The 27,826-nt window shown below is 37.1% G+C and overlaps 3 protein-coding genes across 14 annotated transcripts; 2 read left to right on the top strand and 1 right to left on the bottom strand.

Annotated features, from left to right (window-relative positions):
- The first annotated feature begins 473 nt into the window (after positions 1-473).
- LOC122396316 (calcium release-activated calcium channel protein 1-like) lies at positions 474-5,444 on the top strand. Its single transcript, XM_043394604.1, has 3 exons — positions 474-950; positions 1,027-1,884; positions 2,784-5,444. Exons 2-3 carry the CDS (start codon positions 1,285-1,287, stop codon positions 3,273-3,275), a joined length of 1,092 nt encoding a protein of 363 aa, XP_043250539.1. The 5' UTR covers positions 474-950; positions 1,027-1,284; the 3' UTR covers positions 3,276-5,444.
- A 15-nt stretch (positions 5,445-5,459) lies between these two features.
- On the bottom strand, positions 5,460-9,382 carry LOC122396315 (signal peptide peptidase-like 3). 4 transcript variants are annotated; one of them, XM_043394599.1, is made up of 7 exons: positions 9,240-9,382; positions 8,559-8,623; positions 8,346-8,489; positions 7,959-8,272; positions 7,510-7,853; positions 6,823-7,248; positions 5,460-6,742 (listed from the first exon to the last, which is right to left on the bottom strand). In XM_043394599.1, exons 3-7 carry the CDS (start codon positions 8,372-8,374, stop codon positions 6,674-6,676), a joined length of 1,182 nt encoding a protein of 393 aa, XP_043250534.1. In that variant the 5' UTR covers positions 8,375-8,489; positions 8,559-8,623; positions 9,240-9,382; the 3' UTR covers positions 5,460-6,673. The 4 variants fall into 4 exon arrangements, with proteins under 4 accessions (XP_043250534.1, XP_043250535.1, XP_043250537.1 ...); XM_043394600.1 differs by having other exon boundaries at positions 9,193-9,258; XM_043394602.1 differs by lacking the exon at positions 9,240-9,382 and adding an exon at positions 8,695-9,033.
- Positions 9,383-11,729: 2,347 nt separating this feature from the next.
- On the top strand, positions 11,730-26,736 carry LOC122396045 (oxysterol-binding protein 1). Of its 9 annotated transcripts, none has more exons than XM_043394135.1 (13): positions 11,730-12,027; positions 13,277-13,438; positions 15,247-15,312; positions 17,788-17,993; positions 19,634-19,887; positions 20,337-20,529; positions 22,385-22,662; positions 22,810-23,045; positions 23,135-23,411; positions 23,531-23,910; positions 23,994-24,214; positions 24,332-24,442; positions 24,527-26,736. In XM_043394135.1, exons 1-13 carry the CDS (start codon positions 11,984-11,986, stop codon positions 24,544-24,546), a joined length of 2,448 nt encoding a protein of 815 aa, XP_043250070.1. In that variant the 5' UTR covers positions 11,730-11,983; the 3' UTR covers positions 24,547-26,736. The 9 variants fall into 9 exon arrangements, with proteins under 9 accessions (XP_043250070.1, XP_043250067.1, XP_043250073.1 ...); XM_043394138.1 differs by adding an exon at positions 12,978-13,154 and having other exon boundaries at positions 11,732-12,027; positions 24,332-26,736; XM_043394141.1 differs by lacking the exon at positions 11,730-12,027 and adding exons at positions 12,171-12,729; positions 12,815-12,842 and having other exon boundaries at positions 12,978-13,438; positions 24,332-26,736.
- Positions 26,737-27,826: the final 1,090 nt, after the last annotated feature.

Raw genomic sequence — 27,826 nt, 5'->3', positions numbered from 1 at the left:
CACGCGGTAAATATATTCAGGAAACTATCCTCTATCTTCCAAAGCCAGATTGAACATTCTAGGATTTTCAGTTTCCACGTGTTACCTCAAAATCATGCATTTTCCAACAACCAAGGGTGGTAGAGTCTGGGTTAGCGTTTAAGACGAACAACTTTTCAAGACTCATCTAATGGATATTGTAATTAAGCTTCGCGTTGAATAATTACCGGTATATTTACAGTAATTTTATTCAATGCTTTCAATTATATACTAAATATGCCAACAGAATATTCTGATGCGAAACATTGTTCGTACAGGCAAAAAATAGAAAATCATCGCTGAATCAGCGCATAGCACGTGTTATGATTCATCGTAACAAATCTTCCAACCAGATCGTTGATTGTCCAAATTGACAAACGCAAAAATTCGAGCGTGGTTGAAACAAAAAAAAAAAAAAGAATAGAAAAATACGCACGGTAAAAGTGAGAGCCGCTCGATGGGATTTCCCTTTAATCGTAAATTGATTGCATTCTTGCGATGTCTGGATACTTGGCCAGATCGTTCCCCGCGATTACCTTATCTCGCTGCAAAGGCCAGAAAAGAAACGTCATTGGCCGCGGACGCGTCTTTCAGTAAACGCGTGAGAGAGGAGAGACGTGCACACACAGAGAATCGGTAGCGCACACGAACGTTAAGGCCACATAGTCGGTTATTATGTAGCCGATATGGCTTGAAGGCAATTAATACTATTGTTATGATTCAAACGGGTACGTCATGTGTGTTTCGCGACGATGCGATGCCAGCCTTCGGTCAGTGTTCTACCACCGAGACTTGCAGATACTCCGTTTCCGTCCGGGAGACTCTTGTACGAAACGGTGCACCATTCCACGTCCGTTCAGTGGCTCCGAGGAACCGTCCTGAGAAATGCGCTCTGTGTCGTTGATTCTGCCTGCAGAGTATAAAACCGATAAGTGTGTTTCTCATATTCCCCGATTTCATTTCTCTTTATTAATAAAAAAATCACAGTATCGTTTTTTGAACTAACAGACAGAAGACATGGAACGCAGTGGCAAGAGCGTATATGATAATCGCAGCTGTGATTGTGTAAACGTATGGCTGCAGTGACTGGATCCGTTGGGAAGGGAACAATGATAACATTGAATGTTGATGAAAACCGTGGCACGATTCTTTGACTCTTCTTGCAGCCGGAGGTGCATCGATGACGTAGGGTGAGACTTGGCAACAGGCGTCGGTGTTCCGGTGTCGCGGAAATTAGAAAGAAACAGGATACGTAAAAAGGGCACCATGTCGAACAATAATCACGGATCGGTCGTCGATAAGGATACTACAAACAGGAACAGTGGTAATAATTATGATGAAAGAGCAACGAATGAGAAGTTTGGGAGAAGGAATACCTTCTCCGCGCACAAAAGTACCGAGGAGATACCGGGAAAGTTGAACAAGTATACCCAGATTGATGTTAGTCAATTCGCTTTGGGTAGTCAAAGGACGAGGCCGACTTCTGTGGCTTACGCGACGAAGCAGGCGCAGACAAGCGATTCTAGCTACTCCTTCTACAATTCAAAGAGCACGCTATCACCGTCTCACAGCGAATTAGCTTTATCGCCTAGAAACAGGCACAATCGTTATGTAGCCTTAGATATGAGATCAATGAGCAGTCTTCCGTTTTCGAGTCCCTATTCGAACAGCCATATACCGGGAACCAACGTGCCGTACACATGCTGCTGTACGTGCGCTGGATCACAGGTACCAGCAACACCTTCCTCTCATCACACGGAGGATCAAGATGGTCCCGAAGGCCTCTCGTGGAGAAGACTTCACATGAGCAGAGCTAAACTGAAAGCAACTGCAACAACATCAGAACTGTTAAGTGGATTTGCCATGGCAAGTATTTACTTCCTTTTGTAAACGTACATTCGGCGGATTAATTGCAATAACGACGATCAGATACTATGAAATATTGCCACGACCGTGTGATTTACATACTGATGACAGACATTAAATCAATACGTGTTCCTTCGTAGCATGTCCTACGAGCCGATCCAGCGTTTCTCAAACTGAGATCCATGGATCCCCCGGGGTCCGTGAGTTTTCACGCTAAAAAAAACGTATTACGTTCCGAAGAAAATATTTTATTCTCGTCAAGGGGTTTTATAAATTTTTTAAAACAGTTTTGCCCTTATGTAAGTTTATAAAAAATGTACGTTTAAAGGATTTCGCGAAAAAGGTAAAGTTTGAGAAACACTGACGCGTGACTAAAAAATACCAATAGTACAAGAAGATGCATCGATATATCAATTGTCTATAAAATGAAAAATGTACATACGATGGCATAAATTTTAAAAAATTTTACTGTAGGAAATTCTTTACCGAGTTAATGTTCCAAGAAAATCTGTGGTTGTACGATCAGAAAATCAGCAGGGATTACACAACGTTTCCTGAAAATCATTAAATGAACGCGGACGACAATTCCGTGTAATCTTCAACCTCATCTATGATTACATAAGACAAATATCACTTTCTTTGAGGATATATCTTGCGGTGACGTTAACGCGATTCATTTTTGAATATCCGATATGGCGTTTAAATTACAAAGCAGAATTTCGTCGAACGACTTGTACATTTTACAAGAACGCGTAAAGAACGATATCGCGTTTGTAATTATGCGCAACACGTACGGCTACAAGCAAAGTACAAAAGTTCTAGGAAATACTTGCCTTTTTCTTGGGCATTAGTGTTTTACACCTTTTTATCCTTTTTTTTTTCTTATTCTTAACTTTCAGGTGGCTATGGTAGAGTTACAAATAAACGAGCCAACTGCAGTACCAGAGTGGCTGTTTGTGATGTTCGCCGTTTGCACGACCGTTCTAGTATCAGTACATATCTTTGCTTTAATGATAAGCACGTATTTATTGCCTAATATTGAAGCCATCAGTAAACTTCAGGTATCACGGCTCGTAACAGAATCACCGCACGAAAGGATGCGTGGATTTATAGAATTAGCTTGGGCATTTTCCACGGTGTTAGGACTGTTTCTCTTTTTAGTGGAAGTAGCTATACTGTGTTGGGTAAAGTTTTGGGATTACTCTTTTACAGCCGCGACTGCCAGTACCATCATAGTGATCCCCGTCCTCGTAGTGTTCATTGCTTTTGCCGTTCACTTCTATCATTCGTTGGTAGTTTATAAGTGCGAATCCTCTGTGACTGATATGAACGAATTAGAGAGTATAAAAAGGAATTTAGATAACGTGACAATGGGGCAAAGCAGTGTATAAGCAGTGTATAAGCAAGGCTTGTACAATAACGTCAGATTCTGTAAAAAAATTGCCATTCTTCACAATACACGAGTCTTATACATATCAGCTGCGCTCTGAATATATTGTTGTTTCCTAAAATACGTACCAGACTGTACATCGTTTACTCATATTCTGTAATATAGTATTGTAATTGTTAGAAATTAAACATTGTACTTAAACTAAAATATATACGACGCTATTAATATGTACATAACAGTGATAGAAAAAGAACACATACAAGTTTATTCGATAACTTTACTTTTTTTTTTTTAACACGATCACGCGAAAATGATCGTGTTTTATTATATATAAAAATGTACATAGCTGTACACATGCAAGTCAAGAATTGCAACAGTACAAGCAAAGTGCTCTTAGTATATTAGCTATATTATTTAGCATTTAATTAGGTTCTATTTACGACTTAATTCTCAATTCTTCTTTAAATGTGTTTCTTGTTTGCTTCGCCTTTATCGTACGTCATATCGCTAATATATAGATTTTTATTTTGTCACTTAGTTTGTGGGAAAACTGAAGGACAGTCGAGTACTCAGTTTATGTACATGCTTTCGTTCCAGAACTTGTTATCCTAGTCAAATAAATTATTTTTTTCAGACTTGAAGACTCTCATTAATCAAAGTGCGGCTCGTTACTTAAGCTATAAAAGGGAAAATATATAATTTTATCCACCTTTCATTTTCACCATAAACTAAGTTATGATCTTATAATTGATATTTTCTACATTAATATGATTTAAATTCTGTTTGTACAAAAAATGATATGAATCAAAAGGAAGAATTGTAATTAAAGCAAAGACACAATATAATCGTTCTCCTACAAATGTGTTTCATAGGCTTTTTCTGTAATGATAAGAAACAATGAAAAGTATCTTATATTGCACAACACCTCTAATCACGTACTTGTTTCAATTAAAACCTTCGGCTTAATTTAAATTTACAAAATTGATTTGTCGTTTTATACAATGAATTGGATATTCAATTACAGGATTGGCGCGAAATCGTCAATATGAAAAATTAATGTATAGAGTTAATAGTATGTACATTGGAAGGGAAACGAATTAAAACGTACATTACAGAAGAATGAACCCTGTATTGCAATGTACGTTAATTCGTTCAAAAATAAGAATGATCGCAATGAATCATAAAACGAGTCCTAAGCTTTCTGAAATCTAATAAAACGTAATTAGATTCGCCCGTCTTAAAGACGATTAAAAAGTCTTCGTTTCTGTTTTTATAACGGAAGTAATTAAAATATATTTTTATCACCTGTGTCTTTATCTTATAAGTGAAATAGATATTTCTTTTACTCGTAAAAAATTTCTTCCATAGGGTGTGTAACGAATAAGGATAAACTGCTTGTGCTATGGACAGGTAAATGAATAAAGTACAGGAAGAATTACAGTTTTATACAAAAACTAATTAGACTGTATCAAAAGGAGTATCTATGTATAAGATATTAATATTTCGTATAAATTGTTCAAACCGCATGAGTCGCATTAACGTAAGTAAAAAAATATTTGTATTGTATAAATGAATTTTGAAGGTGGATCGAAGACATTAGTTTTTGTATAACACTATTTAACATCGATCGATTGTTATTACAAAATGAGGCTGAAATGCTTAAGACAAACAAGCCGTTAAAATTTTGCTAATGATCAAGGTTGAAACTACAATATTTTTTCTTTCACCCGTACTATGGATTAAATTTCACTTTCTAAGTCAATATACAAGTGTACAAGTTAGATTACTTTAAATCGATACCGTTTTACTATACCCAATAATTTGTCGCTTCTAATACCGTTATACCTTTCTAGGTGCAAAACAGATTACATTAAAAAACGTTACTAATAGTCTTAAAATATTCTTATCCATAAAATATATTCACAGACTAAGATTCAGATATACATATAACTTTTTAAACGCGATGGATGAAGTATTACAAAAGCAAAAAATAAACACCTAACCCGTTTCTGCATCTAATTTGCACATAATCTGCGATAAATTGTATAAATATTATGAAAGCAATCGTTATTCCAATCGTGTCGCATTGCATTATATTGTATTGTATTATATAATATGTTATCATATTATATCAATCTATAGTACTGTAAAGTGATACAACAGAAGTTAAACGAAAGGGGGTCGATTGTTTTTATGTGACCTCATAATAAATTGGCTTTCGTACAATATTATTTTCAGTCTTGTTTTTAAATAAACATATAAAGTCTTTCTGGTGCCTATCCATAGCAAGAGCTTAGTTAAAAAACTCTATTTCGCAATAATAAACTCTTTCTTATCACGAGATAGTTCTTGAAAATCAAGACGTAAATATGCAATTCATTTTTAATAAGAAAGATTTACAACTTCCACTTTTATCTTTCCTAAGACTGTTTTCAATTTTCGGTCGTGCTTTACGAAGTTAGCAAGATGTTTGGCAAGTTGAAGTGCTTGCTGTTAATCCTAATAACAAACTGTAAATGTTAACCCTTAAATTTATAAAAACGAAAATTTATATACAAGTTTGCATAAATGATGCTTTGTTCGATACTAGCCCCAAATAAAAGAAAGTCACAACCTACACACATACATTCACTAGATCTTCGTGGAAATCCTCGAATAATTATCAAATTACTCTATTCATAACTACATGTTACATACAATTATTCTGGTATCCACTGAACAATAAATTAAAAAGAAACTTTCTGCACTGAGTATCACACACATTTATAACGGAGTTAGAGCGAAATTATTAATACGTAAACACATTATTAGTTTAACGTAGAAAAAAAAAAAAAAAGAGACATGTATTTTAAATCATTGAAAATTTGTACGGTAATCTCGTCATAAAACTAAAAAAAAAAAAACGCATTTTTGTTTTTAAGTGTAACTCACAACACGTTTTAGTATAGTTACAAAATTTGTAAGACAATAATCGATATCATTTACTTTACCTACTATATATAGTCCATTTGTTTACTCAACATTAAATTCAAGTCACAAAAAAGAATACCAACAATGTATTTGCAGCGATTAATATTCTAAATACGATTTTAGAAAACTCTCGTCTTCCAATTTAGAAAAAGAGACTTTTACACTGCTAATGTTGCATCCCCTAATATTACATTAAATCAATTTCATAATATGTTACACCTTTAGTTACACTGCAAATCACTTGCACCGTTTTCCAAATGCATAATTGTAACTTGCATTGTGGCATTAAAAGATGTGTATCGAGTATAGAAAAAAATTACTTACAGTAAATGACATTGATAAAAATAAGGGCATGATGATAAGTGACAACAGGATTCATACAAAGTTTTCCTCCCATAATGTGTAATGTACAGAAACTCATGACTCTTGTCAAACTTCCATGTGTGAAGGAGGTTGTTGAGATATGAATGGTTCACTCCACATCCGACGTAAATCTCCCTGTAACAACGTGTTTAAACAGCTTAGCGCGTGTACACAAAAATATACGATAAAAGCGAAAACTCTCGTTTGAAAAATACCTTCAAGTACGCCATTGTAAGTAGTGGCAGTAAGGTGAAGGGCACAAGGTACAATAAGGCAGGCTGCGCAGCTTTGAACACCTCAGAGCTTACAGTAGCAGTAAGTAAACCAAGAAAATAACCGATCAGGGAACAATGAAAGTAACTAATACGATTGATGTGACGCGGCGGCGGAACTCCTGTTTCACAACCACCAGGTAACAATTGCGTTTTTTTGTATGCGTCGTATCGTAATACAAAACAAAGCAAGAGGCCAGGCATCACGACGTCACCGAGGCCTAGCATCGAAAAATGTCCTGCTTGACGCATAGAAGGAAAAACTAACTTTCCAGGTAAAGGAAGTTTCGGCGCTTCTCTCGCTACACCGCCTAAGTGCAACCTCCTAGCCACAAGATTTACTGGATTATCTGCTGGTCTAGTTGCTACCTATTATCAAACAAATTTCGAAAATCGATGCTATAATAAATTGTAGAATATACACGTATAGTAGTGCCCACATAAGTGACCGCGGTTATCCCCACCAATTCTTAGAAGCCAAGCGGCTTCGAACATCGAGCGTGTCGGGTGCCAGCTATTGTATTTCACTCGCGCTTATCCTCTTTCCTTATCTCCGTTCAATTCTGAGAAGTAACCGAGCGTGGTCGCTTATGTGGGTACTACTGTAGATTCTAATGTTGCGAAGCTTACCTTAACCATTACGTTTGTGCTGAATATATAGGACGAAAAGAAAACCCAGAAGACATCGTAAATCAATAACCCGGTTAACAGTATTGTGGATACCTTTAGACTAGGTAATCGAATGAATGCAATAAATGCTACACAAAGTCCCATGCCCATTGCATCCATGAGTAGCCAATGCCCGGTTAACACCCAGATGCATACTATACTCACACTCAGTGAAAATGAAAGCAACTCTGCACCTGTAAACCTTCCACAAACTCCAAAGGATATCTTATTACCATCCGAGCATGGTCTAATGATGTACTGACACATGGGCAGTAGAAGAAATGCCAATGCAACTGTAGCTACAACTGCAAATAAAGAATTTGTTTTACATTACCTATAATGTTACTTAATTATTAAAATATAACAAATTGTACTTGTCTTCGAATCTAAGGTACGTATGTAAAACTTACTAGCTGTACAGATCGCCACAAGCATTTGCATGCTGTCAAAAAAGAAAAACATGATGAGCAGAGAAATGGAAGCACCAAGAGGTAGACAAAGAGCGTGCATTGTATTTAGGGTTTGAACTCTTCCATTAGCACCATCTGCATTCGCTGTGCTACAGTTACTCAATATTCCAGTCAATAAATTACTACGTTCCCTTTCCCTTTCCCTTTCTCTAGCTTCCTGTTCCATATTTAGAGATCGGAAACTGCCATAGACTATCAATAAAATCGATATTAGGAAAGTGGATATCCTAGATGAATCCATTATGGTATAAGCCCTAAAACCAGTTTTCATCGTATTGAACGTATTTATAATCTATGTATTTATCTATTTTGTAAACAAAGACTAACCACTGGTAGTCAACTTGATACGTGGCCATTTTTAAAAATGCCAAAGCATGAAACGCTACGCTAGGGCACCTTTTGACATTTAGATGTCCTATTTGAAAGTGCTTCCTGATTGCACTAACCTACATCAGAGATCATCTGTAATCGCTGCAAAATTGATATTTTAACATCAAATGGTTAAAAATTTCTGTAAAAGACACAGCGCAAAGACTGTACCTGTAATGCTGTGCATTCAACATTGTCACTAACGAAATTAGGCCTTGTGGAACTTCGGTCACCCCCTTTGACAAAAGAAATAGAATTGATATGTTGATGTTACTGAACAATAACAAGATAAGGCAACGATGATTACCACTAAGGATATTACATGGAACAATGAAATTTTGACGTCTAGAAACGGAATGGAAAAAAAAAACAGCACTGTTCCAGGGGGTCAATTGATTCTAAGGCATCGCGTAATTAACGTGGCAATCATTGCATCGTGAGCGAACGCATTCGAAATGTTCACGGTAAATCTCGACGATTCACGCGCACGATTAAGAATTACCGAGAAATTATACGCGGAAGACACTTTCGTACGGTCACTTTCAAACTTTCGCTGCAATCGTTCGTGACCGAACCGAACGCGATTCGACTATAACAATAGTAGCTGGTACTGTTCGCCTACGACATATTACTGTTAACGGTATGACCACCATAACCCCGTTTCCATTTAATAGGACTATCACAGGTGAACGAGCAAATCTTGAAAAGAATCAAGAATCATTTGTAAAACATAGACGTTCACCATTTTGGTAAACAGAGGGGTCACGTGACCAGCGCTGGCCCCAAGAGGTTGCTACTCCCTTACCCCAGATTATGTCCCGACGCGATATTTTGGTGATTCACGCGTCTCACCTGGGAGGTCCGAAGTCTGGGCCCTTCGTAGGCTCTCTCATCACCTCATATGTACGAACACGGCTCGTCCAATATCGAGGAATTCGCGAGGTGATACGGGAAAAATACGCACGAGAGAAATATATATTACCGCGCGATCGGTCAAATACCACAGTCAACTATACACAGGTCAACTGCTGGTTGACAGGCGCAGACCTGCGTCAAGCTCCTCTACTGGGTGTTCGAAACGCATTAACTTTAACGAATTAATACCTACGTGTGCCCGACTGCAACTGAAGCGTACGTTCGCTTCGTTTGTTTTCAGCAGTTCGAAAGATTTTTTTAAGTAAGTGATGTTAATTGTTTCGCCCAATTAAAGTTTCGATCGAATCTATTGTTCGTTGATTTCAGACATAGGAATCTATTCCCGACGATGAATCTCGTTTTAAGTCACGCGTCAGTCGACTCTTTAAGCTGCGTTTCGTTATGTAATAAACGTGTACATTTTCATTACTACATATTATTTACAAACTAGCGTACGGAAATATTAGTTAAATTACGAAAAATCCAAGCGGATCGACGGGAATGTGTTAATTTCCATCGATCGTGTCGATTGTAACATGTCTTATTCTGCATTCGATAATTAAGGTAGACATTTGTTACGCTTCGTTCGCTATTTTCACTAGATTCATGAAAGTAATTTATATTCGATAGGTATCGTCTGCTAAAATGTATCGTTTCGCTTGAGAAAAATATCGTAAGGGAAAGGCTTCTTTCGCACGGTAACTTCTTATATTGTCCTTGATCTTTAGAAACTCATCTCTCGATTTATCTGACCAGATCATACAAGAAACCTATCTTTTTAAAATTGTAATACACAAATATCAAAACATTGTGAACAGATGGTTATATATTATACATCACCTGCTTGGCTCGTGTATTCGTAACATATGTACAAAGCAGAGAAACCCGACTCATAACATTGATTACATGCATTATTGGTTGAGATATTTCAGTATTTCTTAGTTTGATAAGAAAATTCAAACAATGAGGCTAAAAAAACATACAGAACAATATTACGTCACTTTATCGATAATGTGAAAGTGAACCGTTACCGACTCGGTCTTTTGCTCTTTCACTTCTAACCATTGTCTAAAATAAAAAGTGTACGAATTCACGAAATAAATAAGTATAAACGTATAAATAAAAATGAAGTATACATAAATATACGAGTAAATGTAGGAAAAGTATTCAAGGATAAAAATTTGTAGAGCGCGCCCTCGACTCCTTCCATAGTATGGTTTTGATGTAACCTTGATTTCTGACATCGATTTCAATTTCAATCTTAATTATTTTTACGAATTTTTTAATTCTATCCAGTTTCTTTGTCATTCTGGATATTAACATTATTAATAAATAAAATCTAGCATCTAATGAAATTTGGTACCATGGAAATTAAAGTACCGATCACGTGAATAGTGATTTTGCAGCGCAGTCTATATTTAATGGTGGTAACTCTGGAAACCATATTCAACTCAGTTACGGAAGTCGGTAAATATAAGTAACAGGTTCTATACATCGTCTGTGTTTATATCGGTTTAGAAAATATTCTGACAATAAGTCCCATTCGTTAACAGAAATAAGTGGAGCTAAGAATATTTTCAAAGTTTTAGTTACCCTAATATCTTACATAATAATGAATAAACAGTTCGTGTGACACAAACTTCCATAAGATTCATAGTATATCCTATACCTCGTCAGTGTACATATGTTTACATTTTTTATGCATTACAAAAGTTTTCTATACTACTATATTACTTTACAACTAATTAACTCGAAAAATGTTGCGAAAATTAGGTAAAATTAAGTGCAACTGTACCTTCTTGATCTGAAGGGACATGATCCTCGGTGGTCTTAGGGTTAACCAGTGTCAGGTTATAACATTATAGAATATTAATTATATTAAACACACCTCTCTCCTTGATCCAAACAACAAAAAAACAAATCCCCCCGATCAAAATCTTCGGAGTTATATCTTTCGCAGACTATCTCTTATAGACAGATAAAATCGTTGCCAAAGTCCATTCAAATAAAAAACCGATCAGAACATTTTTATTTCGATGGAATATTTAATAATTGTGCAATGTGTTTCGCGTAGAATATAAAAAAAACCAAAAACTAATTCTAATTAAGCTCTTAAGCTGCTTAATCTGTTCTATTGAAATCACAAATACCAAAGAATGTAACACGACTTCATACTTCGTTACATTTTTATAATTATAATAGAATATTCCTATAAAAATTGTTTCGATTTGCAAAATTGCATCGATAACGTTGGAATTCACTTCTCCAGTAATCGATAAAGTAGTTCAACGTTGAACTCCACCTTTCTCATAGCTTCCTTCACTAAATCTTATCGAAATAAGGGATATTAAATTATCTTAATCAAACAACTATTACACATAGCTGATCTTGAGATTTGTGTTTCTGGGCTTGGTACATGTATATTATAAGCACGTGATCTGACTACATAACTATTAATACATCGAAATTCATAACATATTCTTTGTACAGTAGAATAAAGAGACACTCGGATAGTTCCTACGTTGTGCGATCTGCTCAGATAAATTAAGAGCTTGGTTCGGTTTGAAGATAATGGTCAGTATCAAGCATCTAATCGAAGAGTGTGGCGAGTGCTTTTTCTTCATGACATCTCTTACAAGCGGAGCAATTCATCCGAGCAGACCGTACACACATTTTGTCAAATGACAGAACGAACGTATTTTCGTTGGCGTGTCCGTTTCAAGAAGTACGTAATAATTTTGTTAATTCTCTGGCGGCGTGACAAATGCATTCACATTGGTATTAAACGATGGTATTTAATTTATCGTACGTATTTCGTTCGTATTGTCCTGGTAGGATCGTAACACGTGTAGATCATTTTTCTTTTGTATTAAATCGATGGAAAACCGTCAAGTATGACAAAAACCATATGCGATTTCATTCATTTTCACGAAATTCTGCATCTTTTGTTAAGTATCGTCTTAATTCCTTGTAATCTAAACGTTGCAAAAACACGGAAGTCAGCATATGTTACGTTTACAAAAAATTTTGCTAGAATTTGAATCTTGAAATTTTCCGCACAAGATCCGACATTATCGAAGTTATCGATTATTGTTCTCTTCTTCCTTATTTTTAATCGAAGTTGACTCTTGCGCAAGGATAGACACAGAGACGAAAGAATAAAGGTGTCGAGAAATCTGCAAAATCATAGATTACCCGTAATCAAATTTATACGTGTTAGTGTACATAGGTGACTATAAATAATATACAGGGTGTACCAAAACACGAAATGCAAACCGACAGATCGTTTTCATCAAAAGTAGAAAAAATAAATAAAAATGTGCGTAACGCAATGTATTTTGCAAAAAACAACTTGGAAAGTACCTACATAGCTCGTGTTTGAACGTAAACAAAATTGGTTCAATGAATCATGTTTGCGCACAATACGGTACAAGTATTAATTTATAGTTACAAAAGAATATTTTAGTGATAAGTCATGTTTTCCAAACATTAACCTGCAACTTTGTATGTAGGCACAACAGATAAGCAAAGTCGAAACCCGTAAGTTTGTTAATTGAGAGTGTGCATGCCGATATTATTGAAATCGATTTACTCGAAAATTAAATCTCATACAAGAAAATTTGATTTTACATATTTTATCTAATTTTTGTCTTTCTTTCCGTTTGTACTGTATAGTTTGAGACACCCTGTATAGATGACTCGGTAATAAAGGTTAGGCGCCGTCACAGAAGAACGTGGCGGGTTATCACGACGTGCGAAAGGAGGATCCATACCGTTTCTGAATATCGTGTTTTTAAGACGTGGTTTCGAGTCTGTTGGTATCGCTGCTGGTGTATTAAGAACTGACGAACAGTGTGTATAAGTAGAATTTCGATCTAAGAACGAACAAGTCCGTGGGCCAGAGGAATATCAAAATGGTGGCCGTACGACACGGGTGATGTGTACGCAGATATTGGAGTGCATTGTAATTTCAGGAAAAACGCGTGTGAGCACGCAACGTATTGTAAAATGGGGGACCCAAAGGCTCTGCACGGTACACAGGAGATGAAAGGCTGGCTATTTAAATGGACTAATTATTTAAAAGGTTACCAACGAAGATGGTTCGTCCTGTCAAATGGCCTACTGTCGTATTACAGGTAGTTTCCTACGTGTCAGTAAGCTTCGTTTTAATTACTTCACTTTTAGCCGCGTGCAAAGTCATGCTAGAAATTGATGCGACTAGTTATCGTAATTTTCCGAGTATCACTTTGCGACAGTTTTTATCCCATAATCCTGCTGTTTTTTTGCAACAATACAATAATAACAATCATTCTAAGAGAATTAATTATCCGGGCACGATATAAAGTTGTTCCTTTTCCGAAGTCTCGTTTAAATTCTTGGGTTTTGAATAAATTTAACTATTCTGCGAAACGATATCTGGTTTTGTATTTAAATATAATTTGATAAGAAACCGTGCTAAACTTCTGTACATGTAACCTTTATTGTCCATCTGGTAGACGAATGTGTAGCAGAATCATGTTTTGCATATATTCTTTTACTTGTAATTAAATTCAGTGAAGCATATTTGCTATGAAAATGTCTTTTATTTGTATATTTTACACGATACAGTGCTGTAGCGTTCTACGTATAGATTTTTATAAAATGTGTATTCGTGTTAGAATATAATATACATTATATTAAATGTGCATTATAGGTGATAGTAAAGAATGTTACTACATTGAAGAAACAAAGGGAACAGTTTTGTATTGTGTATTCATTATAGTGTTAAATTGTGCTTACGATTCTGAGAGTGTCTTGAAACAGTTTGTACCACATGCATAATAAATAAAGTACCGTACTAAACATTTAACAGTTTCAAAATGCATGTATACAAGCAGCCAGTGCAGGCTCGATCGTGTATACTGTTATCGATATGGTTTATCCAAGTATTCTTAATGGAATTTAATCATAGTTTCGTCCGAGACTCATGTTTACATATTTCATACTATTTCATTTTAGTTTGAGCAACATCCCGAGCATGTACACGTCGCAGAACGCGAATCGTAAAGATACAGAATTTTTTTTAGACATATGCTGCAATATTGTAAAGAGCCGGAGAACACAGACCGGTTGGAAAGACGGCATATATTTTTGTACATACAACTCGCTTACATTTATGACACGCATCAGAGAAGATTTATTGCATATTTGCCTTCTATTCTTTTCAAACATGGTGTGAGACTTTTGTTGGATTATTTACATCATTAGCTTTGTTTATACTTTGCTACGAAAGAGCCATAAAATGTTGCTCGTGACCGGTTCTCGTGTACGATACAGTTTTCCATCGTTCTCGGGGGAAAAAAAAAAAATATCAAGATTGTAGTTATCGATCGTGGATACGAGAGATATTCGCTATGTGACGAATAACGTGTACTATATCGCGAGGAAATTCCACTATTTCGTTTCTTTATATTTAGAACATCCGCGTTCCCTGACAACACGCAATTGCCTCGATCATTTTTTTTTTATTTTCCGCTTGGCACACAGTTGTGTGATTTGAGTTTGCAATGCTTTTCCAAATCGCAAATGAAATACATCGAATAAAAATCATAAAACGTTTTGCGAATTTTGATTTTCACGCCTGAAACGTGAACGTCGAGGAGGCTTCTCGCACAAAAATGTATACACGTAACGCACGAACGCGGTGGTGTTGCACCCGTTGCTGTTCGAAGAGAGAGATAGCGTGGTAGAGCAACAGTTAAATGAAAAAGAAAAGAAAGAATAGCGAAAGAAAAATTGATATACGATCTGACGGCGAAACGTGGCCTCGGAAGAACTTTCCGTGTAGGGTGAACAGGAGAGTGAGAAAGGAACTTTTTTTTTTTCTTTCGACGAAAGTAAACTATCGCTTTGCTACAGTATTACACAATGTGAACGGGGACTATTTGTTTTATGGATTGTTTAGGGCTGAACCAACAGGGGGGCCAAAGATATCAACACGACGCAAGCGGAAGGCTGGCAGAGCCTCCGAGTAAGTAAAATTCTCGAAAAAAGCCGAAATATCCTGACTCTACTTTGAATCGAACTTGTAATTAAACAGACAAAGACGATGGAGTTTCATTCTCGTTTCATTTATACAGTCCTTGCCTACCATGTTACATATACTTATTCATATACATATACGTGACGTATACGTAAATATTGGAGCTACATTATTAATACAATATCGTCGATGGTCCTAATAATTTTACTTGCTTCCTGTCCACTTTTACCTCGCCACCGGTATTGTGTTTCTAATATTTATAAACGATTACGGTGATAAGGAAGGAGGAAAACGTACAATTTTTATATCGGTCGTCTTCCTATATGAACGTACATGTATCTGTGGTACGCGCGATATTGGGCACTTTGCTTAATTTTGTCATTAGTTCCAGTTACGTTCAAGAGATATCCTGAAGGTCTTGGAGGTTCAAAAGCTTTTACTTGCCGCGTCGGTTGGGAACGTTCCAAGAAATAATTACTGCGGTAATAGATAGCCAGAGTCGATGGATATTCCGTTTTACCGTTCAACCTCGATTCATCATCTTTTTTTCTCTCTCGATTTTTCAAGGTCGTCTTACATTTCAATAGAAAAAAAATAAATTGTTATCGAATCGAGACCTTTCGAACCGCAATTTAGTAAAAGCTCAACGTTTAGACCTTTTGAGATGCGCTGCACCATGGTTCTGTCCGATACAATTTATGTTGCAATATTGTGCCAAAGTCATTTTCATACGATCGTGTTCTTGTCGTGCACAGATCGATGTTTAACCGAACAAACAATAAATAACGTTCACGCTTTCCATTCCGTTACACGGTTATTTGCAAACTCGACGAATCGTTCCGTATCCTTCGTCGATGTCTCGTTTATTTGCACCGTTTATGTTTGTTATTATGTTTCACATCTGCCTTCCAAGAGATTCTCGTAAATTTCTGCAATCGGTCGGTATTTAAAAAAAAAAACACACATACATACATTTCACCGATGGAAACGCATTGAGAAATACTTAATTAATCATACAATAACGTACAGTTCCGTGGAACAGGACTATCGGTAGCTGGAGAACAATATGCAATAATAATTTCTGAACGCGTTAGCATGATCACGAATTGTTCCTTTCGCAGAGTACGAAATTCTCGATTTAGTCCAGTTTAATTGTACTTTGAGCGTGCAAAAATTAATGTCCCATAAAAAGAACATACACGTAAAAGAGAAAAATATGATTTATTTTTAGTACTTTTAGGTCTGCTTCATATTTATCTATATTGTTTTTTTTCTTTTACAGGAAATGATTTTTGCACGGATCAGGTACTTTTGAGTGCAATTCGATCGCACTAGAATCCCTTGCGTGTTAGTATTAATTCCACTGACCCTCGGGTGCATGACTACGATCCGCGAACTATCTGTCCCCCTTTTCTCGATTATCGGGCAGACCGACGAGCATTGTTTCTGTTTTTGTTTTCTTTTTTTTTGTCATTTCTTCGCACCAAATTATGCGGATTCCCTTCGGGAATAGATCGCGTAGGAACGGTGGCGTGTCGAATAATAATGGTAATGGGACTGCTTAAAAAAAGTAATCGATTCCGCTAATATTTACATTCTGTTTCCTGCGCTCTAACGCATATACATGCAACACGGTGTCACAGATTAACGCAGACTACCGTTTTCATTTTGTCGTTACGGCGTACAGGGTGTAAAGAAACTAAACGCAACATTCAAAGATCGATAGAATCGAAAGAAAGAAAAAAATCTCGACAAACGTTCGGTGACTAAGGCAATTGGCCGCTCAAGGTCATCGATGGTCATCTCCACTGTACCGTCTGGTTGACCCCTTTCATCGCTCTATATTCTCCCTCCCCCCGTGTTCGACAGTCAGTTTTGTCCCTCCAATATTAGGAACTTTGGTGACCTTGGGGGGCCAGATACATTTTTTCAGGATTCATCTATCCCTGGTTTTAAGGGTAATCAAACCCTAGAGTTCCTTACTTATAGTTTATTTACACCCCGTATATGTGTTACGGTGAAAGTAGTTTCCGCTCGGTGATTCTATGAAATCTCGGGCAATTTCGCGCGATCATTGGCAAATTCGAACGTCTTTTCGTACAATGGTCTGCGATTTAGCGAAACAACGATAATGGACCATCGAGCTCGGAGCTTTTGCCGGGCAAAGTACACGTTTGAAACGGTGAATGGTAAAGTGGGCCTGTTTAAACTAGCGTTCAGGATACCATGGAATCACCGGCGATTTTATCGGAAGTACCAGTTGCTCTCTTTCACGGTAACATGTGTGTACATTATTCTCTGGGCGAATCGGAAGCTGTTTCTTTGGCTTGGATAAACCTCCAGCTTGCGAACGTAGCAAGCGACTTATTGCAAACTCACGTCTGTCTTTCTCTGTGTCATACGGTTTCCCAGCGGCTGAAGAATCTGTCCGCGGAACTGTCGCGTTTACTTATCTCTGTTTAGAAATCCTGCGGAGATGTCTCACACGTGCCGCGGCACGATATCCTTGCACGGGGCCTTAATACACACCGTGGACGCTTGCACGTTTGTTGTGAGCAACGGTGGTACGCAAACCTTCCATATCAAGGCGGCAACGGAGGTAGAACGACAACAGTGGGTCACGGCTCTCGAGTTGGCGAAGGCCAAGGCCATTCAAGCCATGGAATCTGGTCTGTATAACAAAATCATGATATTCTTTTATTCGCCTTTATTGGTACTAATCGTTTGAATATTAGCATTAGAGAGAGAGAGGGGGAATCTGCATACGGTGCACTTGGCACAATTGAACCAGCGAAAAGGGAACGTTGCGAGTTGGAGTCCTCAGTCAGACAAAAATTGAGCATATTCGTCTTTATATAATAATTAGCATATACTCGAGCAAATACTGTGTCCGCTTGGGAGTAATTAAATTTTCCAAGGAGAAGTTCACGTACAAGCCTGGTCATGCTCAATTGATAGACCAATTCTAACCAATTCGATCAATAAATATGAAACAAGAAAGGTTGTATGCGAATCGGAGCCCTGGATCGTGGCAGAGGCGCGTGAAACAATTGAGCACTTTCAGGATAAATTAGCTGTTGGTAGAAAACTATTTTAAATAAAATAAAAACTCGAGGCATTTTGCTTCTTGATGCGAATGGGTCCGAATCTTGGCCAAAAAATATCCCAAGAAAAGAAATGCACGATAGTTTAAAGAAATCTTTCGTCGAGCAATGCTCAACTCTGGTCCAGGGAACCGTATGACCGACTCTTTCTCTCCTTACATTGCAATGGGTGCGAATCCTCAGCAAGAATCAATTGTTAACTTCAGCAATGAACCTATTAACACTTTGCAGACCGTATAGTATAGCATTAAAGGCAATTGTCCATAGCAGCTCTTATAAGGCGTATGTCATTGAGAGCCGGTACATTTTTTCACGCAGTGGTCGATGAATAGTGATTTATGTGGTACGAAATACGATTAAATAATTTAGTAAATTAGCCCCGATCATAGATTAGAATTTCTTTCTGTTATCAAACCGCGTAGAATTCATTATTTTTTTGCATTCATATTTTCACGCAAGAATGTGTGTTCTCGTGACGTTTTCCGTATACTATCTCACGATATACAATATATGTATAATAAAAAACATACTGCTGCATCAAGCTCATTACAAGACACGATAGCGTCACGTGACCGGACAAAGAAATAATTAACATGTTGGTTAAAGTTTCTCTAATTTTTAGGGCAGAAATTCTTCCAGTGTATTTATCTTCCTATGTGACAGTACCATTTTGTCGTGCTTTATTTTTTCGATTATCGTGCATATGAAGTGGTCCGATAAAAGATAACACAAAAGGAAGTCGCCGTGATAAATTAAACATGTAGAAAGAAAACACGGTTTATCGAACATAGAGTTGCATTTACATTTATCTTTCTTCCTGACGACGCTTCTTACGACATATTAACTTTTTTGCATCTTTGTTTCGCACATGCAAGGTTACCTAAATGGACTTGACCGTATGAAATATTTAATGCAAAATCATCGTTTAATTGAACTCGCGTTATCTACGTCGACCTATAAATCATGACTCGAAACAGATGAACTTGATCTACATTTATACATACAATATTCTATCGTCATCATGCCGTCGGTCATTTTTCAGATTTTACACGTTTATAATTCAATGGTTAATGTAAATATAATTTCCTCATTCTAATTGATAACCATACATATAATGTATTGTATACTTTACGAAAAAATTTTTAATGTAAGGATGGCTGGGAACATTAAAACAGTTACATTATGTAAAGTAAAATTTGTTCCAGAAGAAGAGGAGGAGGAATTTCAAGATAACGACAGTCAAAAGCAAGAACAAGCGTCCGTAATAAAGGACCTGTCCCAGCGCTTGGAAGATCTGCAGGCCTGCAATGATTTGATAAACAAGAAGGGAGCTATGCTTCAACGTGCTTTAAACGACCTCGAATCGCTCGAACCTCCGTTGCCAGAATTAGCAGCGAAAATAAAGACTGTCAGCGAACGAGCCACGCTTTTTCGCATCGCGGCAGGTGCTATGGTTAATGTAAGTCGCATGACTCTCGTTAATAGCAATAATGATTTGCCATTGAACGTATGCTGTATACGGGCAATTACAATCGATACAACATCCCGAGCAATTACGGCCTGATAATTAAATTTCTAATGCTGTTGGTTTGTAATTCTGTACAGTAACTGTAACAAATGTTATTTGTATGAGCGAACTGTGCCAACACTATCTAAATGTTGAACTCGAATAAGTTACTAATCCGCTTATAAACAGCAAAGCAACCGAGTAACTGGCATATTCTCCCTCGTATTCAAATTTCTACGTGAATGGTGGCATGTTCCATTCATAGAGAGATCTAATGTAAATGAATTTTATGCGTCTTTTCTTTGCGTATTTTTTTTTTTTTATAATTTATACTAATCTATTGCAGATTGACGATGAAGGTATAACAGTCGCGTAGAAAATAGGACAAATTGTGATTTCAGACGAGCAATGAGTATTTGCAGCTAGCGCAGCAACAAGAGCCAAAATGGAAAAAGATGTTGCAGCATGAGCGCGATCAGAAGGTGCGGATAGAGAAAATGGTTGAACAACTGGCAAGGCAGCACTCCCACCTGGAAGAGGCTGCACAGCATGCGATCCCCTCGGCAGTTCCAGCAGGGGGGCACAGACCTTCGCGTAATTTAATTTAAAACATTCTTTTTTTCCCTTAATACGAGTAGTACCGTAATTAATATTTCTCGATGCAACATTATATGCTCTTATGTGTGATAATGCTAAAGAAACACGTACCTGAATACTTTTTCATTGTTCACGCCGTGCGTGAAGCTTTTACTGTGTACATTGTCCATGACACGATGCTGTTTGTGCCCATAGACGTTTACCTCTGTAATACTGACCCACTTCTAATAGAAAATGTATGCGAAATACATCGTCACGCGCGTATGTCTGCTGCCAGTTGGTTCGCAAAATTCGTGGGTGACGGGTTGCTGTATTTATTACACGATAGTGCACAGTCGCATACTCTATTTCACATGGCCTGCTTTGTAACGCTTTCGCGCGATACGCGTGTTTGAATTTTCGCTCCTTCCTGTGCTTTGCCGCTCTCTAACCAGATGGCAGTTGCGAAGCTCTGCTTAATTTGAGGTATCAGACTTGACAGTAGCTCACAATCTATGCATGCAAAGCTGATTGTATAGCATATTACAGTGTTCCGCGGAGGCTGTATATATGTACACATATACACACACACACAGACATACAATGCCTACGTAGTTACAGTGGCGTAACTAGCAATTCTGGGATCCGAGGTGGAAGCCTCGTTAGAGAGAAATTGATCCTCTTTTTTCAATCTCGTTTCGTACAAAATATTTCTAGTCGAATGATTATAGGAGTTTCTAGATATTCGCTACTTATTACAGAACATCGTTTACGGGAGGAAACATCTATGATTTTCGTTGAAAAGTCGAAACCCCTCGAATTCGGGGGCCTCGAGTACTTGAAACGTGTTGCGCACCATTAGTTACGTCACTGTATAGATAGATGCATACACAGATGCACACGGATGTGCTGCCGTTCTCCCAACGCTTGGCGTTTAATCAGGCTCAGATGGCCTTGCAAACCGCTGTTTCGTGCGAGTTTTTCTAACACGATACTGTTTTGTGACTTTACCGCGTTAAATTCGATGTGATAAATTTCGATTTGGCCATCGACGTTTTCGATGATTGCTCTTGAGAGAGGGTCAGTGGAGGAGATGCTAAACCGATAGCGAAACGGGGCGAAAGGGAGGAATTTTGTCATCAAATCGTAACGGTCCGTATCTTAGGTCAAGTTTTTGCAAGGTCCAAATACACGAGAGCTGGTGTGTCGATCTCGGGACACGGTACATGATCCGATGCGCGGTATCTTTTCGTTGCTTATACGAATTTTCGTTTGTGTACAAGGAAATTTAACGATTCATCGTTGATTACTTTGTCTGGTACTTGCAAGTGTTGATCGAGATTGGGGGGTAAAGGACGAGTATGATTTAATGGCAGCAGTTGTCATCGTCGCGATGTTAATCGTTTAGAAAGGGGAGCGATGCGAAGTATCGTAAGAAGGGGAGGGATGAAACGAACGGTGTACTTATAGAGAAGCAAAGTGTAATAATAAATTCGAGCAGTTTGGTGGTTGAATAGGAAAAATTTGGCTTACGTCTCGTCCCGTTTTATTATAATTTCCTTATTGGCGCGAACTATACATTTTCATTGCGTAACGGTATTGATACGTTGCCGCGTCGGTTTGTTTGTCGCGTGTTCGTATTTTATCGTTAATCTTAACGACCAAAGCGACTCACGGTACGCGAAGGTTTTCTCCATTTTGAAATCTGAAGTTTATTGCAAGGTTGTAATTGAATAACTGTACCATTGATCAGCCTTAATCTTGTTTACTTCGTACATACACATGTGTGAATGCGTGTGTGTTTGTGTGTGTGTTCAGTTTCTGATTTAATTAAGCACAGGCTGAAGTAAATAAGTTTTTGTTGTTGTTACAGATACAGCTGTTACAACTTCTCCATCTGAAGACGAAGAGGACAATGTAGAGTTTTATGATGCTCAAGAATCAGACACTTTTACATTAAGTATTCCTGCAACAAACAATTCCAGAGAACGAACCGATTCTCAAGGTAGCGATGATGGCTCTAGTTCAGAAGGAGATCAGACACCTTTGCCTCTGTCAGATAATGCCGGTGCAAACAACTTTCTTATTGTGACCGATTCTACAGTAGTACAAACTCCCACCACTGTTGATAACACCGACAATCTGGACAGTGTAAGTAAATATTGTTTATTATTTAATTATCAAATAAAGGGTACTTCTATAGGATGAATTGTCTACCTTGCACATCTTGAGTTTACCAATACTAAACGTACATGTTGCCTCTGATAATATGTGTTTACACTCATTATTTTGTAACAGACAACTTGGCAAACCAACAATGGCAGCAGTGGCTGCTCCGGGGTGACAGGTTCTAAAAGGAAGCGGAGAACTAGGGTACCTGAGAAACCAAATTATCCGTTAAATTTATGGAGTATCATGAAAAATTGTATTGGTAAAGATTTATCAAAAATTCCTATGCCCGTCAATTTTTCGGAGCCGCTTAGTATGCTTCAACGGCTTACAGAAGATTATGAATACGCAGATATTTTAGATAGGTACGTTTAGTTCTATACGTTATTCGATCGTCATGTATGTAATTTCATTGGGGGGAAAAAAGAATTGTATTTGGTTCGATTTAAAACAGGGCAGCAGAATGTACAGATAGCTTTGAGCAAATGGCTTATGTGGCTGCATTTACCATATCCAGCTATTCCACAACCGCTTCCAGAACTGGCAAACCTTTCAATCCTTTATTAGGCGAAACGTATGAATGCGATCGATGCGACGATTTAGGATGGCGAGCAATTTCAGAGCAAGTATCTCATCATCCACCAATGTTGGCGCAGCACTGCGAGGGCCGAAAGTGGCGTTGTTGGCAAGAATTTACGATGGCATCCAAATTTCGTGGAAAATATCTTCAAGTATGTTCCACAAGTTGCAATATTTTATTTTTTAATAGACTTATGATTCCTTGACGCTACCGTAACGTAGCAAATCAACAACGCGGAAGACATACACGACCATTTGTATGTCACTGTAGGTAATACCATTAGGAACTGCTCACCTTGAAATGGAGGGTGGAATGCAACATTACACGTGGCGAAAAGTCACTACCACTGTACACAATATTATAGTAGGAAAATTATGGGTTGATCAAAGTGGTGATACAGACATTGTGAATCATAAAGAAGGTATAAAGTGCCATTTGAAGTATACGCCGTATTCGTACTTCTCGAGGGACAGTCAACGTAAAGTAAAAGGAGTAGTCATGAATTCGAATAACGAAGTAAAGTGGGTAGTACAAGGTACATGGGACACAAAGATAGAAATTGCACCCGTGATTAGTACGTCTGGTATACAAGACAATCAAGTATATAAAACAGGGCCTTATATACTCGCTTGGAAGCGTCGTATGCCGCCGTAAGCATTTATTCAAATAACGGTTTTATATTTTATTAAATCGTGGTATTAACGTTGAAATTGCGCGTGTCCATTTTTTACAGTGAAAACTCTGATAAGTATTACAATTTCACGGAACTAGCGTGTCAACTTAACGAGCCCGAAGAGGGCGTAGCTCCTACAGATTCTCGATTTAGGCCTGATCAAAGATTAATGGAGAACGGCCATTGGGATGAAGCAAATGTAGAAAAGCTTCGATTAGAGGAGAAACAGAGAGCTGTTCGACGTGCACGAGAACACGAAGCTGAGAAAGCAGCTTCTCAAGGTAGTATTAAATACTTTTTATAATGGTTAGAAAAAAAATGGCTTAGCATAGTTACATGATATATTTTGATGTTTCAAGAAAAAAAAAATCATTACTAAAATTTTCAATTAATACCAGGTTTACCATACGAAACTTACGAACCGTTATGGTTCAAAAAAGAGCAGGACCCATACACAGATAGTGTATGCTACGTATATGGTGGCGAATATTGGGAGTGTAAAAGTAAAGGTGATTGGTCGCGGTGCCCAAGCATATTTTAGCTTATTATATAATCGTATCGATTAATAATGTGACCGCCAATATACATTGCAGAAATGTTTGGATTCATTTAAAGTGAAGATAGTCGATATTAGAAATCACTTTCGTGGAGATCATTGCTTCTGAGAAATGCCGACGTGATAGTGGGGTTGTTAAGGGACATTGTTTAGTCAGTACTTCTTCCAAATGAACTGGTCAAAGTTGGCATTTTGACACATAAGACGAGTGTTTTGTAGTATATCATTGCCCTCGTTGTTCTACACATCCTTCTGTCTATATTACCACTGCATCCCTCTCATTCGCCTCACTTTTTCTAAACAACCAGAACATTTACTGTATTCAGTCCACATGGCCCAACTAATGCTTTTGCATACAATTTTTTTATAGACTTAAAAATCTTCTGTACATGTCATTAGATTCTGCCGCCAGGCTGAACATATTTAATAATATATTCACAAAGAAATCCAGATACTATTAATAAGCAAATAAGTTGCAAGAGATTTTGTTACTTCGGTTTAAAATGAGATAGCAATAAGATCAATGGTTTTTACGACAAAAGCATCAGTGGCGATCAAAGCCACAATTAACTGGAAGTTCAAGTCAATCGCGAGAATCCACTTAATGCTAATGCAGTATTCATAATTTGTTTCTAAATGAATTTAGATGTAACCGAATGTTTTTTTTTTTTTTTTTATATATATATATATATAGAAACGGTACTGACTGTAAGTCCTAACGAGATCGATCGTAAACACCAATTTTGAAAAATTGCCATAGTTATCCGATACAATGGTTATTACGAATCCATCGCGGAAAGTACTTACATAGACTATTAAAAACGTATTTTCGATGCTTAACGCCATGTTGGGGATATTTAAATGAATTGAACAAAACGTAGAAAATTTTTTTAATAGTATTGCTGAGTAAGTCAAAAAAAAAAAGAGATAAGGAATAATCGCGTTGTATGTGTCTAAAAGCCTTACTGAATTATTTTAAAATAGATACAGTAGGCGACGCGTTTTTTCATATTGGTCATTTTACACGTGTGTTGCGGCCAGACTGTTCATTCGACTGCCACGTCTTAGCCTTTACGCGAAAAACAAAATTGGATAAGAGGCGGCATTCGTTACGTTGATGCGACAATCTGTAACCGCTATGAAGAAATGTTCCTGCGAGTAAAAGCGTTTGTAACAACGAGGAGAGTTCGGTGTGTTGAGGCATTACGTTTCAACGTACTCAATGATCCATACGAAAGTCGTATGTACTGTAGCGTGCAAATATAAGAAAGAAAAAAAAAAAAAAGAAATGGTAACGGGTACGCTTCCAAATTTCTGCGATTTTCCGTGCAGACGTAGACACTGAATGTTCCACAAATTTAGGCTGGTTGCCTATGCTAGCCTAATTACTAATACACTCCGTCGAGCTAATGTTACAAAGTATAATCGATGTTAATGCAAGAAAGTGTAAAGAGAATTATAAAAGTCAGACCGGAGGGCTCATAAGTTGTAATAAGTTGTTCTTTTTTTAAGGACTCTCAAGAACTCGAAGCAAAACAGTCATTACAAATAAAATCCTTTTCCAAACTGCAGTATGTAGACACGCACACATTCATACACAGGTACAAAGCGCGCAATTTAGCGCGTATTATTTGCGTACGTACGTATGTATGTATGTATGTATGTATGCATCCATGCATGCATGTATGTATGTCCGTATATGTACATATGATAATGAATAAAACCCATTGTATATCCCTCTTATGAGCACATCGTACAGTTGTTCCGTTCATAATGTTTGTATATTGACAATTATATAATTCCAGTCTGTATTGGACGATATCGAACGGAACACCTAGCTTGCAACTAATATTTACAATAATTGTTACGATTAAGTATTTGGCTGTATTATAATTTTAATAGTTGATAATCGGATATATCTGTATACATATAAATACAAATTAATTATAAAAATAAATAATTGAAAGAAACTACGATAAGACAGATAGAACAGACGTTTGGATTATATAGTGCTTGTACATTAGCTATTCGTGTGGAACGATAAAATACAAATGCTTCGCTACAAAAAAAAAAAAAGAACGAAAATATCTTTGTAGCATTCACATGATTGCCTTTCGGCATCTCCTATGTAACACCCGTTGGTCGCACAAATGGTGCAATTATTTATACGATAAATAACCGTAGCCTTTTGTTCCATCGAACAAATTGTATTGATTTATTGTAACAAATTAAAAAATCGATCTTGAACGGGTAACGTTTATCGTGAAATATTTACTGCTTCCTACCGATCGATCCATTTATCGTTGAAAAACTTAAATCAATATTTCGTACAATACGAAATTAATAATAAGCTTACAATGCTTCTTTAGTTCGATTTTTGTATTACGCGCGCAAAGAGTCCAAGCCTGAACGATTCTCATTCCTTCTACAATCCTCGACGAATAAAATAAACGTCCAATTCGTATGAAAATTCTCATTGTTAAAAGTTCTTTAAGCCCGAGTATCGGTGAAATATTTTATCCTAACGAATTATTTTTTTTAACGTTCCTCCGTGTTTGGTTCCATGTTTCTCGTTTCTAATTCCATGTTCCGGCAAGCTACATATCGCGCGTCATCGATTTTATGACGTACGAGCGAAATATATTCTAGCATTCGTTATTTATCGTAATCAACGACACAACAAGGCGATAGATACGCTATTTTTGTTGCCACACTTTTCCTAGACACGTCCAAACCCAACATTGTTAGAAATATTATTTCAAACAACGTGTTACATTATTTTCCAGTTATTTGTTTCTGATGCACAATTATCGTATTTCGTTTCAAGAGATATTTTTGAAAATGATGAAAGTATGTTTGATATAACGAAGCAATCGATGAATAATTTAACGTAAATATTTTATTTACATAGCGATGTCCTCAAATTAAAGTTCGATGTGTCGAAACATGTTTACGTCAACCGTTGCTTTCTTAAATCGTCATACAAGTTTTTGCTATCATACATTTTTTATGGCAACAAGTTAAAAACTAATCGTAACAAAAAGTAATTAGGATCATTAGTTGCAAAACTGAGATGAATTTCAAATATTTTTCATCGGCGTTCGAAGTAATAAAATGATACTTGTGTTCCTTGCTTGAAACCATCGGTGTGTTTAAATAAACCAACGTTTCGTTCGATTTCGAATAACATTTATCGCGTAACGAAAGATCGAAACGTTATCTCTTATTTAAATTTCAAATGAAGATTTGGTCAGGTCTGTTACCGGATATTCGGGAAATTTAACCGACATGCGCGTGGCGTCGGTAACGACGAATGACGTCACGCGTAGTAATACAC

The sequence above is a fragment of the Colletes gigas genome, unplaced genomic scaffold (assembly GCF_013123115.1).
Source record: "Colletes gigas isolate AHSC1104 unplaced genomic scaffold, ASM1312311v1 Colletes_gigas_Sc00007, whole genome shotgun sequence".
Lineage (NCBI taxonomy): Eukaryota > Metazoa > Arthropoda > Insecta > Hymenoptera > Colletidae > Colletes > Colletes gigas.
The sequence above is the reverse complement of the archived record's forward strand: the minus strand, read 5'-3'. Positions and strand labels throughout refer to the sequence as shown.

Excerpts from the sequence above, each read along its gene's own strand:
- LOC122396315 (XM_043394599.1), bottom strand. The coding sequence starts at position 8,374 with ATGGCCACGTATCAAGTTGACTACCAGTG. Across the intron at positions 8,273-8,345 it reads TATCAAGTTGACTACCAGTG|GGCTTATACCATAATGGATT; the intron begins GTTAGTCTTTGT and ends AACTGGTTTTAG. Across the intron at positions 7,854-7,958 it reads TGTGGCGATCTGTACAGCTA|TTGTAGCTACAGTTGCATTG; the intron begins GTAAGTTTTACA and ends CTTTATTTGCAG.
- LOC122396316 (XM_043394604.1), top strand. The coding sequence starts at position 1,285 with ATGTCGAACAATAATCACGGATCGGTCGTCGATAAGGATACTACAAAC. Across the intron at positions 1,885-2,783 it reads TGTTAAGTGGATTTGCCATG|GTGGCTATGGTAGAGTTACA; the intron begins GCAAGTATTTAC and ends CTTAACTTTCAG.
- LOC122396045 (XM_043394132.1), top strand. The coding sequence starts at position 11,984 with ATGACAGAACGAACGTATTTTCGTTGGCGTGTCCGTTTCAAGAA. Across the intron at positions 17,994-19,633 it reads CATTCAAGCCATGGAATCTG|AAGAAGAGGAGGAGGAATTT; the intron begins GTCTGTATAACA and ends AATTTGTTCCAG. Across the intron at positions 24,215-24,331 it reads TGAGAAAGCAGCTTCTCAAG|GTTTACCATACGAAACTTAC; the intron begins GTAGTATTAAAT and ends AATTAATACCAG.